This window comes from Mangifera indica, chromosome 10 (assembly GCF_011075055.1).
Source record: "Mangifera indica cultivar Alphonso chromosome 10, CATAS_Mindica_2.1, whole genome shotgun sequence".
NCBI lineage: Eukaryota > Viridiplantae > Streptophyta > Magnoliopsida > Sapindales > Anacardiaceae > Mangifera > Mangifera indica.
The window spans coordinates 9,423,964-9,445,476 of record NC_058146.1 but is presented as its reverse complement, the minus strand read 5'-3'; the positions used below and the strand labels follow the sequence as shown (position 1 = coordinate 9,445,476).

At 36.6% G+C, this 21,513-nt stretch overlaps 2 protein-coding genes and 1 pseudogene across 2 annotated transcripts; 1 reads left to right on the top strand and 2 right to left on the bottom strand.

The window, feature by feature from the left end:
* Positions 1-4,023: 4,023 nt before the first annotated feature.
* On the bottom strand, positions 4,024-14,338 carry LOC123227660 (annotated as a pseudogene).
* A 56-nt stretch (positions 14,339-14,394) lies between these two features.
* LOC123227658 (probable glycosyltransferase At3g07620) lies at positions 14,395-17,171 on the top strand. The gene is made up of 2 exons (XM_044652755.1): positions 14,395-15,333; positions 16,379-17,171. Exons 1-2 carry the CDS (start codon positions 14,516-14,518, stop codon positions 16,860-16,862), a joined length of 1,302 nt encoding a protein of 433 aa, XP_044508690.1. The 5' UTR covers positions 14,395-14,515; the 3' UTR covers positions 16,863-17,171.
* Positions 17,172-17,361: 190 nt separating this feature from the next.
* Positions 17,362-19,859, bottom strand: LOC123227659 (UPF0664 stress-induced protein C29B12.11c-like). The gene is made up of 5 exons (XM_044652756.1): positions 19,547-19,859; positions 18,891-19,002; positions 17,984-18,055; positions 17,691-17,902; positions 17,362-17,602 (listed from the first exon to the last, which is right to left on the bottom strand). Exons 1-5 carry the CDS (start codon positions 19,654-19,656, stop codon positions 17,494-17,496), a joined length of 615 nt encoding a protein of 204 aa, XP_044508691.1. The 5' UTR covers positions 19,657-19,859; the 3' UTR covers positions 17,362-17,493.
* Positions 19,860-21,513: the final 1,654 nt, after the last annotated feature.

The window sequence follows — 21,513 nt, the reverse complement described above, 5'->3', positions numbered from 1 at the left end:
TCGAAGAAGGGAGTCAAAGCCAACTTAAAGAAAATTCAAGATATGGTTTTATGATCAATACCACTAGACCTCCAAGACTTTCAAGGATTTCTAAGATTAACGGGTTATTACCGATAGTTTGTCAAAGAATATGACAAAATCATGGCCCCACTAACCAATCTACTTAAGAAAAATGCTTTCAAGTGGGGAGACGAAACGTAGCAAGTATTTGAATCCTTAAAGACAGCCATGGTGACAGTTTCGATGCTAACCATACCAGATTTTTCAAAAGAATTTGTGGTGGAGATCGACGCTTCTGGAATAGGATTAAGAACAGTATTAATACAAGAGAGGAAACCAATATATTATTTGAGCAAAGCCTTGTCTCTTAAAAACCAAGACAAGTTGGTTTACAAAAAGGAATTGATGGCTATTGTTATGACCCTTCAAAAATGGAGATACTACCTACTTGGAAGGCATTTCAAGTTACAAAATGACTAAAAGAGTCTTCGATATCTAACAAATCAAAAGGTTATGGGACAAGATCAATAGAAATGATTAGTCAAAATGCTTGCGTTTGATTTTGAGATTGTTTATAAGTTGAGGTGCGAAAACAAAGTCGTTGAGGCCTTATCTAGGAAACCCCGTTTTATGAAAGAATTACGTGTCATCTCGTCTACTCAACTTATAAGAATAGAAGATATACAAAAAGAAGTTAGGGAACACAAGAAGCTGCAGAGTATCATCCAATAACTCCTACAAGACCCCATAACTCATCAGATTTATGTTTTTAGAAATGACATCTTGTTTTATAAGGGAAGAGTGGTGCTATTGAGGACTTTACAATTCATCTCTCAATTTCTTACTGAATTTCAATTGTCTCTTTGTGTAGGTCATTCAGGATATTTTAGAACATATAAAAAAGTTGCTTCGATTTTCTTTCGAGAAGGCATAAAGATGGATATCAAAAAGTATGTGATGGAATATGAAGTAAGCCAAAGGATGATGTACACAGCCATAACACCAATGGGTTTATTACAACTGTTATTGATACCTTCACAAATATGGGAAGACTTATCGATGGATTTTATAATGGGTCTCCCAAAAATCAATGGCGTTGACACCATTCTAGTGGTAGTAGACAACTTATCTAAATATGCCCACTTTCTCTTAGTAAAACACCCCTTCACAACAAAAGATATTGTTAGAATTTTTATTTGCGAAGTTGCATGGTTGCATAGGTTCCCTTGCACGATTGTTATAGATCGAGATTGTGTCTTTATGAGCAGATTCTGAAATGAGCTCTTTAAGGCAGTAAGGACTTTTCTAAAATTTAGTTCATCCTATCATCCCCAAATAAATAAGAAAACCGAAGCTTAAGAAACTTATCTTTGGTGTTTCTGTATGGGGCAGCCACAAAGTTAGGTTAAATGGGTAGCATGGGCAGAATATTGGTATAACACAACTTTCCACAACTCGACAGGTATGACACCCTTCAAAATAGTATATGGGAGGGATCTTTTGCTACTTTTGAGATGGGTGGAGGAAGAGTCCAAAATAAAGGAGGTAAATATCATGATTCAAGAAAAAAAATGGCCAAAGGACTATTTCCCACCCAAGGATTGCTATTTTCCCAAGTATCATCTTTTTAACTTTGAAAATCTCAAATACCTATCCATGAGCAGTTAAATTTAATGATAGTAAGGGTAAAATCGTTATTTTATTTATAATATTAAAAATAAACTAAAATATAATCTCTTTTTTCTCCCCTAAACTTTAAAAACTAAAAGTTTTCGTCTAACCGAAGTTTTAAAAAATGATAGTTTCCCCCTAGGGTTTGGTTTCTAGATCTCCGACGTTAAATCCGGTAACATTACAGATCGTCTATCCCTTTCAAAGCTTCCTCTTCCTTTGACAATCTCTCTCCACCTATTTAGACGTCTGCTCAACGTCAATCTTCTTCTGAAAGACGAAGAGTTTCGTCTTCCCTGACGAAGCTCTTCATCTCTCGTCGTCTTTCAAGCCTCATTCGACATCGATTAAACGTCCAAATGGGTAGAGAGAGACCGTCGAAGGGAGAGAAAGCTTCGAGAGGGATAAACAACCTGTAACTGCTCCGAATTTGATGTCGAAGATCTGAAAACCAAACCTTAGGGGGAAACTATCATTTTTTAAAACTCAGGTTTAGGAAAAACTTTTAGTTTTTAAAGTTTAGGGGGGAAAAAAGAGATAAAATTTTAAGGGGTTAGAGTTTCATTAAATTTAACTACTCATGAATGGGTATTTTGGGATTTTCAAAGTTAAAGGGAGGATACTTGAAAATATAACAATCCTTCGGTAGGAAATAGTCCTTTGGCCAAAAAAAATTAATTTTAGATAAGCTAAAAAGCAACCTAGGTTGCTCCCAAGAGAAATAGAGTTCGCTGTTGGAGACTATATGTTTTTAAAATTGTAGCCTTACCGTTTTCGCTCTTTAGTGTCACACATGAATGAAAAATTGAGTCCTTGTTATTGTGGCCTTTATGAGGTGATAAAGAAGATTGGACAAGTTGCTTACAAACTAAGGCTACCGGATTTCGTTAAAAATACATCTAGTGTTTCATGTCTCCCAGTTAAAAAAATAGTTGGGGCAATATGTTATCAGTCAAGCATTACCTAAAGGTTTAAATGAAAGACTTAAGCTGGAAGTTCAACCAGAGGGAGTGTTGAACCATAGATACTTTACACAAAGGGAGTTAGAGTTGTTAATTAAATGGCAAGGGTTGTCCGAGCATGAGTGTTCGTGGGAATCCTACATGAACATATCTCAGCTTTTTCACAACTACACCTTGGGGACAAGGTGTCTCGCGATGGGTGGGGAAATGTTAGGTACACAGTTTACGTAAGGAAAAAGAAACTAGGAAAGGCTAAAGGTACAAGCGTTAATCTATTGGAAGCCATAGGTGTTCAACAACCGATAGGAAATAAACACATAAGCAGCAACCTACCACCAAAGGATGAAGCAGAGAGCAAACAACAACATGTAGGGTCCACAAAGACTTGTGAAATTAGAAAAGCTACTCGTGTAAGGTGGAGCCACTATGGTTGCTAGGAAAGGAGGACATCAAGGAAGAAATCAGATAATATAACAAGGAAGGAGAGATCCAACTCTCGAATACTGGAAATGGGTCCCTTCAACTAAGATGTTATGGGAGAGTTATATTTTGATGTTTTGTCGGGAATCTTGTAATTAAGCTTAGTTGGGAATTTAATGTTATGTCCATTGCAAGGAACCTTGTATTTAAGCCTTTTATTGGAAATATTGTATTTTCCCTTTTTTTTTGTGTCAATTGAAAGCTTATGTAACAAAATTACATAATTATTGATGGTATTATTAATCAAAGAAGTTTAATACAAAGATTCTCCTTAATTATATGTCATTGAATATAATTGCAATATACAAACTCTATTCATCTTATGCCCTTTTGCTTGACTGGAGCTCTTGAAAAAGCTCTTAGAACTGGAAGGAGAGACCGTTGAACAGAATATCTAGAGCAATTGTTGAACATGCTTTGGTTTAATCTTTCTTTTGTTATGAATATTGAAAGGGCAGTGTATATATACAAACCTCATGGCTATATTTTTTTAGCATAATCAATACAACTGAAGTTTATTGTCTCATTCTTATTGCAAAATCATACTGTTACATTTACAGAATTCAACCATTAAAACTTATCCCTACAATAGTTTACAAGCTTCTGCAAATTTCTACTTTTAGGAACAGGGTCGGTTAGTCAATCCAGCAAGAGCATTCTCCAAGTACTTATCACATTTCTTCCTATAAGTATTCCATGGCAAAGATAAAAGAAGCCATTGAGAAGAAAGTAAGAGTATGCAGCAACCACAATTTTTACAGTAGGTAGTATAAAGAGCTACTTCACATCATGGTAATTCTTCATGGCACTCATACCATGGAGTAATTTAAATAGATGATGACAAGGAAGAATATATCATCAATTAGAGAATACAAAAGTCAACTTGAGGTCAAAGCACCTGTATCTTAACCATATTTGGAGAAATATTAGACCAGAGAGACAAAAAACCAACCAAAGGAAGAACTGTAGATTCATAAGTATAAGAACCTTAAAGCATGAGAGATAAGCACGGTTTAATTGCAAGTAACTCTATGAATAATATTCAGCAAAAGAATTCTAAAGAGAGTTAAATGAGCCTCCTACTGATGGTCCTCGAAAATCAAGTATCATGAAAAGTACATATACAGGTTCTTTATGAATATCTTCATTGCAGATTAATAAAGGAGTTGTCATATAAATATCATAAAGAACCAACAAATGCTACAAATGGAAAAATGAGATGATAACAAAAGCAGTGACAGCAATTAAAAAAAATGGTAAGCTCTAATAGCATACTTCAAGATTATTCAAACTAAATTGAATTAGTAAGTTAGATCCTCACTCCAAGCAGGATTGTCGGTGATTCTGCAATTTGTGATAAAAGGGGTCCAGTGTCTTGGGCCATTGAGACAATAACAGAAGAGAAAAAGGGGACAACTAAGCTTGCCTCCTGTGTAATTATAAGTGAATTTTGTTTCAGAATCAAATCAGTTACAGAGAGTTTAGATAATCTAAACTTACGATGATAGTTTACTGATAGAAAAAAAAATTATTCGGATGATAAAAATCAGAAGAAAGCCAAAATTAAGTTTAATATATCTGCTACCTAATAGAACAGAAGGATAATAGTTTTCCTTGTTTATGCCCATTTGTTTATGCAAATAAAAAAGGATTGCCCCACCCCATATTCACTAATGGATTCTTTTTAAGTGTTTTATCGTTAGTTTAATTAAAAATCTGAGATTGCCAAGGCAATTTTTTTATTTTGTTGGGCGCATGGAATGAATTTCTTTTTATTGATCCCCTCATGAAGTTAACTAATGTATGGTGAAGAATTACCATAACCTGTTGAGACCATTAATATATTCCCACTTCTTTGCACAGCATATCTTTACCCTGATCACAGTTAAGTCAAATTTCTCATGAACTGTTGCAAGCAAACTACCTGCCTCCTTTAAGTATTACAAAACATGATGATCTTAACCTATCAACTAGGAGATGGATGACAGACCCTAGAGAAAGGCCAAAGCCGAAAGTAGAAAGATCTTTTACCTGTATATGAAGCATCTTTGAGTTCTAAGAATCTTACTATATGGAGGTGGGAATGTGTGTCTTTGTATGGCGAAGCTTTAAACAATAAGAATGCTACTCTTGTAGATTATAAGTCAAATGCACCGCTTCTTGTACAAACCATATGCACCTGTCAACTATGAGCTGAATTTCATCAGCAATGTAGAAGTGATCAAATCCAGTAGGATTTGGTGTTGCAATCACCAAAACACATCTACCACACAAAAATTGAATTAAATCCTCATTTTCCTAGTTCTAGGCTATAGATGATTATGTTGAAGTCCACCAATAATTGTAAAGATAAACCAAAAAAAAATGCTTTCAAGCTGATGCAAAAAAGATAAGCTTCATTATATTATATATACTGTGCATATATGTTAGAACTAACATATATGTTACACGTAGGAAAAGACATAGCCAGCTTGGCGAAAAACAATTGGCCCAGGTGGCAGTGAACCTTGACCAGGAAGCTCCAAAAGAGGAAATGATATGTGGCAAAGAGTTGGTGAGAGTGGAAGGAAGGGATGAATAGGAGGAGAGTAGGGAAGAGGCAGGACAGAGGAAAAATTCAGAAAAGAAGTAAGGGAGGGTGCAGGCCTCTCGAATGCCATGTGAAATGTTTTGTTACTATTTTGTGGAACTTGTTCTCCAATATTTTGTAACCTGAATTTAGATTCTGCAATCAAAAGAGAATGTATTTTGTAATTAAACTAAATGTATACAGAACTAGGATTAATGAATACACTGTTTCATTGATTGTGGTTTGACACATGCACTGTTTCATTGCTTATTCATTTACAATATTGAACCTTGGTTGATGTTGAAATTGTTGAGGGTTGGATATCTGTATGTTGGTGTGGCTGGTGCGGAAGAAGGAAGCTGCAAGTCTGCTGTGGAGTGATTTTCTGGAAATTCAGCCTGGGAAAACAGAGGGTGAAGTCAGGTACGCATCAATATATAATATAGTGAAATATTTCTATTTACTAGTAAAACATTTTCTCATGCAAGGGATGCTGAAGTATATACTATATACTACAAGTAGGCAAAAGATCTTGAATTGATAGACATCATATATACTTCAACAAGTAACAAATATACACAACCAAAGCACTTATACTTGCTAAATAAATTATGTGATGAGCGTGAAATTGCAGATTGATGGAAGCCTTATTTCCAGAGTTATTTTCGCAGGCCTAAAACTAAAATCCAAAAGGGCAGCCCACAAGATGATCCAACTGGAAGTGTCATGAGATGCAGGGCTGATGAGGATATTCTGGAAAATTCGGAGGAAATGCTGGAAATAGAGAAAGTGCAGCAAGTAACTGGAAGTGGCCCTAATCATTTAGAAGGAAATGGATTAGTGGGAAAGAAACCAACGTGGGCAGAAGATTAAGCAAGAAATTAAGCAGCCATGAGGAAAGTGGAAGAGAAAGACTGCCTATAAATACGAGAAGAGAAGGCAGAGGACTTTGCAGAATTGATTTGTTACTAAATTGCTTTAAAGTTGTTGTTGTGTCATTTTAATTGTTGTGTTCTATTGCTTTGATTAATTAGATTGTTATTGCATTGGTTATGTTAATTTCTGTAATTAGATGTTGCAATTACTATTGAAATTGAACCTTTTATTTCTCTTTTCATTCAATATTGAATTACAATTTGTTGCTAAGTTTACATTCTGAAGGCTATGAATTTTACTTGAATATTTTTTCTTGTGAGAGATCCACAATCTTGAGTAATCTGGAGGCTTTCTTCTGGAATTCTTTGTCTATAGGTCTGACTCTTCTACTCTACAAGTCTGAATTTGTTATTCTATAAGTCTATAACAAATTTGGTATCAAAGCCGATGAATCTAGTTTATGGTGAAAACTCGAATGGGTAGAAAAGTTGAAGATTTGGAAAAGGATCTAAAAAGTTTGGCTGACAAGGTGGCCTTCATGGACGAGAAATTCATGCAATCTGAAAGCCAATCGACGAACCATTTTGACAAAATTGATAACAATTTCCATGAAATTCGTTAATTGCTTCTTCGGGATGTTAAGGGCAAAGAAACAGAAATTGTACCACCTACAACCACCACGCCACCTTATGGCCAGCAGTTACCACCACTTACCTCAACCCCAGCTAATGACCAACCGTCAACACATTTTCCTATTACACCACATATGACCACAACCTCATTGCATGGACAACCGACATATCCCTCCCCTATGCTTCCTTCACAAACTCATTATTCCATAAATGTAGGAGACAACTTTGGACGTCCCTTTCCACCACCACATTCTCATGGTCTAAGAACCACTTATGGCGAAACTTCAAGACAACAATTCATACCCCGTTACCCTCTGATAGAACAGGGGTGTCGACGAGATCACCTTCACCGAAAGATGGAACTACCAGTGTTCAATGGAGAAAATCCTTGGGGTTAGGTTGCAAAGGTTGAACGATACTTCCAGATGAATGGAATGGATGATCGAGAACAGCTTCTAGCAGTCATCCTTTGTTTTGAAGGCGAAGCACTATCATGGTTTTAATTTCATGAGTTGTGGCAACCATTCAGAGAGTGGAGAGAGCTTAAAAATGAGTTGTTTCTTCGTTTTAGATCGTCGTAACATCGGTCGTCGTATGAATAGATCATCCTTCACCGACAAACAGGGACAGTGGCCAAATACCGAGCACGGTTCGAATAGTTAGTCGCCATGTTGCCGACTGTATCTATTGAATGTGTGCGCGGAGCCTTCTTGGCTGGCCTTAAACATCCTATCTAGGCAGAGTTGCATCTATTGGCACCGGCAAATCTAAGAACACTAATGCAGATGGTGGCTAAGATAAAGCAGAGAGATTGGGCTTTGCACGGGTTGGGTCGAATTGGAGCAGCCTATCAGGTTCCGGGTCAGGCCAACTTGTTGCTGAGTACACCCACTCATTATTTAGTTTACCCTTCCAACAAAATGACAAGCTCACACCCAAATCAATGCCCCACTCACTAACAATCCACTCAAGCAATTTCTAATTTCACCAATCCAACTATTATGCAACCCCACATGACCAAATTTTCTTTGGCCCAAACCACTAATCTAAACCTCACACCAACTCAAACTCAAAGCCCACACACAAACACTTTTCACAAACTACAAGCCCACCCCGTTACATCTCCCCAAGACCAATATCTCTACCCACATACCTATTCAACCCAAACCCAGTCAATCTACCCATCTATATATCCAAACCCAGCCCAAAACCCATCACCCTACCCAGCCATTCCACGTCCACTCCTCAACCCGCCGCACCTACCTTCAAGCGTCATCGAAACTCACCCAATAACTATGTTATCCGTATCCATACCATAAACTTCATTCCACCGTACTGACGAATGCTCTACCCAACCGACAGAAACACCAACCTCCACTACAGTCTCTCTCAATAGACGATCGCCACTACCACAACAACCACGACGTCTCTCCCAGCAAGAAACACCACCACCACAGCAGTCTCGACACCTCTCCCAACAAGAACTCAAGTTTCAAAATGAACAAAAACTTTGTTACAACTGCGGTGACAAATACAGCCCCACCCATGACTGTCCATATAAGCAATTTCGACTGATGCTTTGTGAGAGTGATATAATGGAAGAAGTAGATTCTCCAGTGGACGACGATGAAATGCAACCAATGAAGCCACCAACCATTAAACTATCTCGTCATTCAGTGGCAGGGGTAAACTCCCCCAAAACAATGAAACTACAGGGCGTTATAATGGGAGAACCAGTAATCGTTTTAATTAACTGTGGAGCGACCAACAGTTTTCTCTCTCAACAATTGGTGTCCGCTTTAGCGTTGCCTGTTCAATAGAAACGATTTACAGTGACAGTTGAAACAGGGAAACAAATCACAGGAGACGGTATTTGTAATAACGTTAAGCTGACGATGGGAGAACTTGAGTTTGTGCAAAACTATTTAGTATTTCAATTGGGCAATATCGACGTCATTCTCGGAATGGATTGGCTAGCCACCCTTGGCATAGTGCGCAATGACTGGAATTCGTTAACAATGTGGTTCGAATGGAAAGGGCAACAAGTCACACTTCAAGGAGATCCTTCCTTAGACACTCGAGAAACCTCTCACAAATCTATCTAGAAGACATTAAAAAAAAGCAAGATGGGATACTTAATTGAGTTGGCTATAGCAGACATTAATTTCCTTTTAGAAGAGCAATCGACACTGGAAGTTTCTTCCCTACTACAGAATTATCACCAATTATTTGACGAACCAAAAAGTCTTCCCCCACGGTGTCCTCATGACCATGTCATACGCTTGATTGAAAGAGCCACACCACTAAATATCCGACCTTATCGATATCCCCACGACCAAAAGAATGAAGTTGAAAGGCAAGTTCATGAAATGCTACAAGCCAGTATCATTCGCTCTAGTGTCAACCCCTATTCCAATTTGGTGTTATTCGTCCAAAAAAAAAGAGGCTGGTGTTTTTGCATGGACTACAGGGCATTAAACAAACTCACCATCCCAAGTAAGTTCTCTATACCTGCTATTGATGAACTTTTAGATGAATTATCTGGTGCAACTATTTTTAGTAAGCTAGATTTAAAGTTTGGATATCATCAAATACATATCGTGGAAGCTGATGTAGAAAAAACTACATTTCGAACCCATAATGGTCATTATGAATTCTTAGTAATGTCGTTTGGGTTATCTAATGCTCCAGTTACTTTTCAAGCCTTGGTGAATGAAATTTTTTTAGACTAATTAAGACATTTTATCCTTGTCTTTTTTGATGATATCTTAATCTATAGCAAGACATTGGCAGACCACCTGAAGCACTTAGATACAGCCTTGCGCCTTCTTTCCAAGCATCAATTGGTGTTGAATCGAAAGAAGTGCTTATTTAAGGCATCTCGTCTTGAATACTTAGGCCATATCATTTCAGCCGAGAGAGTTGCCGCTGACCCTAGAAAGATTCAATGTATGGTTGACTGGCCACGTCCGAGAAATATCAGTGAACTTCGTGGATTGTTGGGTCTCACCGGTTATTATAGACGTTTTATGCAAGATTATGGAGGAATTGCAGCCCCACTCACTCAATTATTAAAGAAGAACTCTTTTCAGTTGAATGATGAAGCAACGACCGCATTCGAAGCCCTCAAGAGAGCCATGATCACTGTCCCTGTACTTGCCATGCCAGATTTCACTCAAACCTTTATTGTTGAAACAGATGCCTTAGCTAACGGAATTGGAGTTGTTCTTATGCAAGGGAATCGACCAATATCCTTCATGAGTCATGCACTATCACAATGAAATAAGGCAAAATCAATTTACGAAAAAGAGTTAATGGCCATTGTCATAGCCCTTCAAAAATGGCATCATTATTTATTGGGAAGGCACTTTATTGTCCGCATCGATCAAAAGAGCCTCAAACACCTTATGGAACAGACAATTATCAGCGGCAATCAATAGAGATGGGTTATGAAGCTATTGGGATATGATTTTGAAATACAATACCGCCCTGGGGTAGAAAACAAAGCTGCAGATGCTCTATCTAGGCTACCCTTAGAATCAATGTCACTGAACTCTCTCTCTGCAAGCCATTGGATAGACGGTGCCATTATAGATGAAGAGGTTCACAATGATGCTCATTACAAAGGTATAATACAGGATTTATTAAAGGATCCAACAAGTCACGCCAATTTTGAGTTGAAGCACGGCACTTTGTTCTACAAAAAGAGATTGGTTATCACTCCTCAGTCTAATATTCTTCCAATAATCCTGAATGAGTTCCACTCTTCCCCATTCGGAGGCCATTCGGGATTTTTTCAAACTTATAAAAGGATTGCTGCAGTGTTTTATTGGCTCGGAATGAAAAAAATTATTAAAGACTTTGTCGTAAGTTGTGAAATGTGCCAACGCAACAAATACGAGGCTATAAGTCTTGCACGATTATTGCATCCTTTGCCAATGTCGGATAGAATTTAGAAAGACATTTCAATGGATTTCATTGGCGGCCTACCTCGATCTAATAAAGGCGATACTATTTTAGTGGTGGTAGATCGACTGACGAAGTACAGTCACTTCTTGGCCCTCTCTCACCCTTACACAGCAAAAGAAGTAGCTATCATATTCACTAAAGAAATTGTTCGTCTCTATGGCTACCCTCGTTCAATTGTGTCCGATCGAGATAGTTTATTTATGAGTCAATTTTGGGCTGAGCTATTTTGTTCTGTGGGTACCACTTTAAAATCCAGCAGTGCTTACCATCCACAGACCGATGGTCAAACTGAGATTGTGAATAGAACCCTCGAGACTTATCTTCGTTGTTTCTGTGTTCAACAGCCTCGTGGGTGGATTAAGTGGCTGTCGTGGGCAGAATACTAATACAACACCACATTTCATAGCTCTATTGGTATGACCCCATTTAAGACTGTTTATGGACGTGACCCTCCTACTTTGCTCCGATGGGACTCTGCTACTTCAAAAATTGATAATGTGAATAACTACCTTCAGCAGCGTGATGTTATTCTAACTGAATTGAAGGAAAAATTGAATATCGCATGGGAGCGCATGAAAAGGCAAGCTGATTTAAAAAGGCGAGAAGTGCACTTTGAAGTAGGAGATAAAGTATTTCTTAAATTACAACTTTACCGTTTCAAGAATTTGGTTAAAAGACCCAATGAAAAACTGAGTCCACGGTTCTATGGACCTTACGAAATTACAGAAAAAATTGGCTCAGTTGCTTATCGCTTGGCATTACCTCATGGAGTTAAAATCCACCCGGTGTTTCACGTTTCCCAGCTTAAAAGGGTTATAGGTGCCTCAGTTCAGTCACAGCCTTTGCCTTTATGCCTATCTGATGAGCTAGAATTACAACTACAACCAGAGTCATTGCTGGATACTCGTTATTCTAAAAATAGCCACTTAGAAGTTCTTATTAAATGGCATAACTTACCTGATTGCGAAAATTCTTGGGAGGAATTTGTAGAATTAAATGAGCAATTCCCATCTTTTCACCTTGAGGACAAGGTGAAAGTCCATAGAGGGGGGGGGGGGGGGGGGGGTATTGATGGAAGCCTCATTTCCAGAGTTTATTTTCGCAGGCCTAAAACTAAAATCCAAAAGGGCAGCCCACAAGATGATCCAGCTGGAAGTGGAGAAAGTGCAGCAAGTAACTGGAAGTGGCCCTGATCATTTGGAAGGAAATGGATTAGTGGGAAAGAGGCCAACGTGGGCAGAAGATTAAGCAAGAAATTAAGCAGCCATGAGGAAAGTGGAAGAGAAAGACTGCCTATAAATACGAGAAGAGACAGCAGAGGACTTTGCAAAATTGATTTGTTACTAAATTGCTTTAAAGTTGTTTCTGTGTCATTTTAATTGCTGTGTTCTATTGCTTTGATTAATTAGATTGTTATTGCATTGGTTATGTTAATTTCTATAATTAGATGCTGCGATTACTACTGAAATTGAATCTGTTATTTCTCTTTTCATTCAGTATTGAATTACAATTTGTTGCTGAGTTTACATTCTGAAGGCTGTGAATTTTACTTGAATATTTTTTCTTGTGAGAGATCCACAATCTTGAGTAATCTGGAGGCTTTCTTCTGGAATTCTCTGTCTACAGGTCTGACTCTTCTGCTCTACAAGTCTGAATTTGTTATTCTAAAGGTCTGCAACACAGATGGACAGCCTTTGTAGGTAATAGCAACTGACTTTTCTGAAAGGCACTCAAGAAACCAGTGATAAGAAAGCTAAGAGGCAGCTCCAACAAATATACCTCCAATGAAATGGACCACTGACCAGGGTTTAGTGCTGCTGGGTTTGAGAAACCGTGCTCCCTTAATGTTATAATGGTGTACTTGTTAAATTATGTTATAGGTAACATCCATGTAAAACAAAGTACTTTTGATAAAAAATAAATAAAGAGTCACTCATTACATGTCATTGCTCTGAGACATGTATTGCTGTGTTCATCTCAGATTTTGAACCACTCCGAAATTTTTTTATGACCTTGAAATACTACATTCCGTGTGCATCTCCATTCTAAAAATTTGTTTGGAAAGCCATACTTTTGATATGAAATCAAAATATATCACTTAATAAATCTTGTGATTGTCTGTTTTGGCAATGGATGTCTAATTTTAGCTATTTGTCAGAAACTGTTCAGATTAGCCATTAATTTCTGCATCACATCTTTCTTTTTTTGTTATCTCCCTGATGCAATAGTTTTATGGGTTTTGAGAATGAAAAAGTTTATGCAAGAATAAAATAGTGATTTATATATCAGCATTTCTGTTTTTATATTGTCAAAAGAGTTCCTGCATCTCTTATAAAAGCTTAATCTTTTGTTGGTATTCTTGGGCAATTTCCTAAGAGCTCTTATCGATGTTATTTTTAAACAGCCTATAGAGAGATAACCATGTGAGGGGAGTGGCCCATCAAGGCCTAGGCTTCTGTCCTCAAGTCGGTCTAAAAGAAGCTGAACCGTGGAGTTCCTATATATCATAGTCCACAGTCACTCCTTACTTCTATTCTCTGGTTACAAGTAGTGGTGGTTAGATACAAATTAAATGTTTCAGCTATCAGGATGGGTGCAGCCTTCAATAAAACTCGTATAAGTCATTGCAGAAGAAAATTTTCTAATAAGAAAATAAAATGATATAAAGCTAATTAAACTTGGCACAAAAATTAACAAGCGGACGATGTAAAAGGGAAAATTTATAAACAAGAATTATTAAAAGTAACAGGAAACCAAAAACCCATGGGCAATGAAACAACACCTCAACTTCAGTCCAGTCTCTTGAACCACCCAAAGCATCTTGTGATTGCTGCAACATCTCTGTAAGTAATCTGAAAGTAGAATAAAGCAGGTGTGTCATGTTATGAAGTTATAGTAACTAACAACGAGAACGTCTTGAATGAATTATGTATTACAAAAAAAAGCTATAAAGCTTGGCAAAGAGAAATTCAGTATGAAACGACCCAAAAAATAATTACTTTGATAACATATAAACATGTTTATTGCAAAGGATGAGATATTGAAATGAAATGATAAAAGAACCTCTAAATATCACGGTAAAGTTGAATTCAAGCAGAATTAGGCAGCCGGTTAATAAATTTCATGGGGATGATGAAGATGAGAAGAACCAGAGAAGCTGACGAAGAAGAAGATGCGGATGAGTGCAGAGACAAGTTGCCATTCTTCATCTAATCTAAACGACATCTCACTTTTGTCGTTGTTATTTATTTCTTGTTATTACAGTGGACCCCTAACCTTCTACTTTCTTTATTTGAGTCCACTTTTCTAAGTTGCATAATTCTCTTAGAAAAGCTTCCATTCCCTTTTTAACTCCCATGGAGAATAAGAGAAAGATAAACCCACCTCTTCATATTCTTTATCTATGGGGGTTACTGGCGGTGCTGGTTATGGTGCTATTCCTCATGAACGTAGCCTACAATCCCCCAAAACCCCTTCAATTACATCCTTCGCTTATATCACTCCAACCATATTACCATAATTTTTCTTCTTCTACTCCTCCAAAAGCACCCAGACCAAGTATAAATGCTATAGCAAATATCACAGGGGAAGTTCAATCGGGCCCTTATCACAATTGGAAACTATTTGTTGCTGAGTTTCAGGAAATGATGAGCAATTTCAAGATCTATGTATACCCTCATGTCTACAACAACAATATCACCATGGACCCATTTGCTAGAATTTTTGTTCCCCACACAAACCCTTCGAATCCAAAACTAGGAAATTACTTGAGTGAACACATGTTTAAGGTAGCCCTCCTTCGTAGTTCTCTAATCACAACCAACCCTCAACATGCCCATTTCTTCTTCTTGCCTTTCTCCATCAACAACTTGAGAAATGACCCTCGAGTCCGTTCGGAGGCTTCCATTGCTGAATTTGTGGCCCAATACTCTAGAACCATAATCAAAGAGTTTCCATTTTGGAATGCCTCGGGAGGTGCTGACCATTTTTATGTGTATTGTCATTCTGTGGGACGAGCGGCTGCTTCCAGAAATGCTGAATTGCATAACAATGCGGTTCAGGTCACTTGCTCTTCTAGTTACTTCCAAAAGTTTTATGTATCTCACAAAGATGTGGCTCTTCCTCAAATCTGGCCTCGCTCCGATCCTGTGTCACTGAATCCTCCTCATGCCAGGTAAATGATCCATCTTATTAATTAAGCTTTTGGGTCAAAATAGTTACTTACGTTCGCCCAAACTGTTGCTTAAATTGACACTGAGTAATGGTTGCTAAACATAGCATCAACAATCATATAGTTACTTGACTTTGTATCAAGGTTACTTAGCATAGTATTATAGCAGATTGATCTATAAATTGAACCTTCTATTTCAGTTAGAAAAAGAATGATCATTGTCAATCTCATAAGTTGGATTTTCAATATCAAAATATATGCAATAGCTGTCCTTGTTACTATCCCAAAAAAAAGAGTGAAGGGAGATGAACTTTGTAATGTCCCTCACACTGAGTGTGCTGTGCAGGCAAAGGGATGTGTGTAAAGCTTAAATACTATTGAAGCTTTATCTACCAAACTGGTTGCAACTCATGTTTTTAACAAATTCCCAAATGATTATCCCCTTTACTTGCTCTGTTTCAATCTATTTTAATACAAAGTCTAAGACAGTAGTTGAAGCATCATGCTCGTCTGTTTTTGGCATAATGATTTATATAATATTTGAGATTTGAGACCTTTGTTGCAACCAGATATTAGAATCCAATTTTATGTTTTTTTCCATTTTCTTTTGCATACTGTTCCTATTTCATTCGATCAAACAAGCTTCATCCTAGGTGTCAATTACACAATCTTGAAAGGCCATGTTCAAAAATGGTAATAATTAAAGTATTTGTGCAATTACAATCTAGTGGCTTCATCTTCTTTTTTTTGGCTGAATATCTTTTTTTTTTTTTTTCAAGGTTTGTAGTGATACTATAACATATTACCGCTAACGAATTTTATATTTTACATTTTTAGTGATCATTCGTGATGTTATTATTTAGAAGTTTAATGTTAATTATGAACTGACAATTTGTCTATTCTATAGTACAAAATTAGCTTTCCGTTTACTCTAACAAATTATTCTCTTTAACTGAACTTAGCACTGATAAACATTCTCTTGAAATTGAGACATTTATGTGTTATCTATCTTTTGCAAGCTTACGGATCATTTGTCTATCTACTGCAGGCATAGACTTGTTTACTTCGCTGGACGAATACAAAACTCTCTTGTTCGCCAAGAACTAATAGCTTTATGGGGAAATGATACTTCTATGGACATATTCCCTAAGAGTCCTTTTCCTTATGAGGAAGGGTTTAAGAGGAGCAAATACTGTCTCCATGTTAAAGGTTATGAAGTGAACACAGCGAGGGTCAGCGATGCCATACAATACGGGTGTATTCCTGTTATACTCTCCAATTATTATGACCTCCCATTTGGAAATGTCTTGGACTGGAGCAAATTTTCTGTTGTAATCAATCATGGAGAAATTTCATTTTTGAAGGAGAAGCTGTTGTCCATATCAACAAAAATGTACCTGAGCATGTACCATAATCTTTGCCAAGTCAGGAGGCACTTTGTGTGGCATAAAACACCAAGAGGTTATGATTCCTTCCATATGACTGCTTATCAGTTATGGCAGAGAAGGAACATTCACCGTTTATCTTACTAAATCATGGAATGCTTATCAGTTATGGCAGAGAAGATACATCTAATTAACAAGGGCATGGATGAATATGAACTGCACAGATTGCAGTTCGTGAAGCAGTGCAATAGCCAAAATCACAGAATTTGGTGTTATTTTACGTCTCTACCATTTTCCACAAGCAGTACGTTGATAACACATCAGAATGCTGCCTACCAAAGAACATTCACAGAACTATAAGTTAAAACCTTTGTAAATCTTCTGACTCATAGGTGCAGTATTTGTACGCTGAATCTAGTGGTTTTCTCAATCTCAATGTTTCATAAATTTTGATGAGATGGGATGTCTCTTTTCTACCCACCAATGCATGTGTTATCAAAACTTGAAGTGGGAGGGAGGAAGAGAAAGGACAAAGATGAAGCCTAAACTAGGGTTCAGGATTACAAGATAAACGAGCATGCCTACTTTGTTTGTTCCAAGCATGTCGACTTGAATGTATGGAGAATTAAGATACAAAAATACAAGCTTACTTAGAAAGCAGATATTTATTGCAATACAACACCCATATATGTTTATTATGTACTGGAATGACACAACGTAGTTACATGACTTAATTCACTGGAAAGCAGTATCACATTCTGCAATTGTAAGATAAAAATCAGATTGAGTTTTCAGCTGGGCGAGACTGGTAGGTGCGGCGTCTAAGTTGAGAATCCGGGGTGGGCTGCTGCAAAAAGATTCTTGTTGGATCATTTGGATCAACATATCTGCGAGAACGTTAATGAGGTTTTAACCAACAAACCCTTGATAAAATTATCTTCACCACAAAATGATAAAGCTAAATATGCAACTTACGCATGTCTCATCATTTCCTCAACAGGAGTTTGTGCAGCTTGTAAAGGATCTACACGAGGTTCTGCTGCCATATTTATTTGTTGATTATACTGTCTAACTGATGAAATCAAGTTGAAAAAAAGGGGAACAAAGGTACCACAACCCCCTTCCTTAAACAAAATTTTGAAAGAGTGGGTGGAGTACAGAGCCCTATGCTCATTTTCAGGGACCACCTGTGATTTAGGGCATGCAATAATTAGTCTCTACTAAATTAAAGATAGTAAGAACAAGAGGGCTCTTGATGGTATTCTTACAGGCTCCACGAGACCAGAAATATTGTTGCAGTAAAATATTGGCTGGTTAAATTTCTCACCATGGACGTAGAGCTGTCAATAGACCAGCTTAAAATTAGTAACTTGGTCATAAAAGCATTAGATCAAATCACAAACCTACTCATTGACCAGCCCCCCGTCCCCAAAACCCTTCTCTTCTACCGCTCTTTCCCTTGGTAAAGAATTGAAACACAATAACCAGAACAAAAATTTTGAAGATGATTATAAAGCTATTAAAAGTTTAGCAGTAAACCTGTGACCCACAAGAATTATACCGAAAGAATGTAGACTCACAAGGCTGCACAGGGTCTTGAGGCGGACCCAAAATGACACAAATACAAATTACATATAAGGAAACTTGTGGGCATATAATATCCCTAGAGGCTTGCATCAGCTAGTTAATGCACTTCTTCCAGAATTTGCATAGAAAATTCCCCAGAGAGCCAGTATTCTGCATAACTCCTTGTCTAATCTGACTTTCACTTATTTATCAGGGCAATCCATCTGGTGTACTTATGATTCAAGGCATAGAGATGGCTGTTCATTCCTTAAGCATTTACACAACCACATATACACCAATACCACATGATAAATCCCAGTCACCATTTATTGATTATGACTAGATTATAAACCTAACACATGAGGAGAGTATTGTATAATAATTTGTGGAATGTGCTAATATCAGATAAGAAATTTTAGTGATTTAGAAGCACTAGAAACTGTTAAGAAGCACATGAATGACATTAACCAGCACCTGACTCAAGGAAAGGAAAAAGAGAGAGAAGCTGGCTATAACATTAAAATCTGCTATCAATTTCTTATATGAATTTCAGAAGAATCAAGGAGAAAGATTTAAACAAGAAAACAGTATTCAGGGTCAGTCACAAACCAGGGGCATATCAAAAGCAACAAAGTTTCCAACAGGTTTAGTGGCAACAAAGACCATGCGAACATTTGACAAGTAAATTATCCCCTTCGCCTTTACATTGCCTCCATGAGCTCTGAAAAAACAAGACTAGAGTTAGGTAAATTACAAAGGCAATGCATCTACATCATAAAAGCTTCTCAATACCTACTATCACTCAACTAGTTCAAAATCACTAAGCTAGTTATTAACTTAATTAGACTTCTAAGATACATGTACTAAATTTACAGAATATATCCTATTCTTCTTTCCCCATTATATTTCCTTCTTCTAACAAGCCCAAACAATGCTTCATTTCCAAGAACACAATAGCTTTCAATGCCCAATACATCAATATTCAATAATCATATTCACAAGAAATATAAAATCAAGTAAACCAAAGGCACATGTACAGATTTTGAAAAGCACAACAAGAAATAAAATTTAAGACCATTATGAGCTCTCTTAGAAGTGATTATTTCCACAGTAAGTTATGTTTATAATTTTCCTGTGAGGGTGAGGCAGTAATAATAATCTTCAATTAACCTAATTTCCTTTGATCCATGAAAAACTTACCAAGAAAAGAAATAGAGATGAATATAGGTACAAATTATGATTAGAAAATCAAAAGAAAAACATACCCGGGAATCTTATCGACATTAAACTCAACGCCATCTCTATTGAGGACGAAAAACTCGTTGACGAAGGGCACCGGCATCCCATTGTTAAACAATTGAGGATTGAGAGCCATGGATCCAAATCGAAATCCAAATAGATTACCTCCTGCCTCCGAATATGATTAACTATAGAGCCCAAGCAAACGCGTATCCCAACGAGTGATGCCGACCTTCTATTCTACAATCTTCTCGACAAATCTAATATTAGTTTTCTGCGAATTGAATTACCAGCTTGCCGTGCAGCCCCTTGCTTTCCCATATAGGGCCAAAGGACTTGTTCCATCCCAAGGTTTATCCTACACCATTACATACCCATGGGATTTAAAAACTTAAATATGTACCCATAAACTATTAAACTAAACCAAAACTGTTAGTTATAAGGGGTAAAATAGTTATTTTACTATTAAACCCTAAAAATTTATATTATTCTTTTTCATTAGTTTGAAAAACTAACAATTTTCTCTAATGATTAAATTTTAAAAATTTATTTTCCCCTCTTAGGACTTCAAAATTTTCTTTCTATTTTTTGTCAACCAACTTTGAACGATAAATCATTTGTCATCTAAAAGACGAGTCATCTAATTCATTTGGACAACAATGAATCATGTTAATCCCCAATTGGCTACTTTTTTTTTTGGTATTAGCATATTTTTCTGCTAAGCTTCCTAATTTAATTCTCTTATTGTTAAATGTTCTTATAATTATACACTATTATTGCATGATTGATAAAAAACTAAACATAGGCGCCTTTGTTGTTATACTAATCCTTCATCCTCTAACGACAACCAATCCAAAGTTTTTATCTTCATAAATCTCTTCTTCTCTAGTCTCATCCAAACAGAGCCACAACAAAGTTAAGTAATATATGTTTATTTATGAAACCAAAGTTTTGCCTCAAAGAGAAACTTCCTCTATTGGAAACATTGATATCCATCTCGACTATCATTATCTTAACATTTTTCATGTTAGAGATACAAAAAGGGATTTTAGACGCAAAGTTATTTGGTTCCTATGATATATGAGAAATAAACATTGAAATAGTCTTATGGTTTTCACAATTCACACATGCATCATCATGCAACCTTTAGCACATTCATTGGGTGTTTCAAAATATTGATGGAGTGTTTTCAACCCATATCATGGTGGCAAACACAATTCCATTACAAAAGCTTCAAAAATCTCATTATAAGACAACAAAGACAAAACCACCACTCCATCTTTGTGTTTGGACGCCTGAGCTTCATTGGCCACTAAAACAAGCTCAATTTCATTATAGATGCATAGGAATATGCAGTTTCCTCATGTAGATTAGCTAATTAAGAGTAGCCTACCAAATAAAGGACATTCAACCTTATCCAAAGAAGTTACTACCGAACCAACAATATCATTAGAGAAATCTAAAAGAATCATGATAGTTTATCCAATAAATAACACAACTAACCTCAATCAATAATGTCTCAAGACAAATCTTTTCAAGATTCACAAGACCCTTTATTATAAGTGTCAAAAGTCGTCATGATTATAGTCACACATCCCTTATATAAATAAAGTTTGCAGTATTAAGTTTGTTATCATGAAGTGTGTATTATCAAAGTTTATGTTATTAGTCTTATGACTGGGTCAAGCTTTTGAGTTGCAATGCATTACAAGAACATAACCCTTTACTAACAAAAAAAAAAATTGATTTAACACTTAAGTGCAACATAATCTCATTGTGATATAACAATTGAATATATTGTAATCTCTCTATGATATAACAACTGAATATAAATTTTCATTGAATGGAAATAATCTCAAGTGATTAGTATGAGATGGATGACAAAATAACAATAAGAGTGTTCACCCCTCTTTTGAACAATGTGATTGAATGTTATAAGAATATAATATCAATTACTTATATTGTTCTAGAAAGTTAGTAAGGGGATGCACAC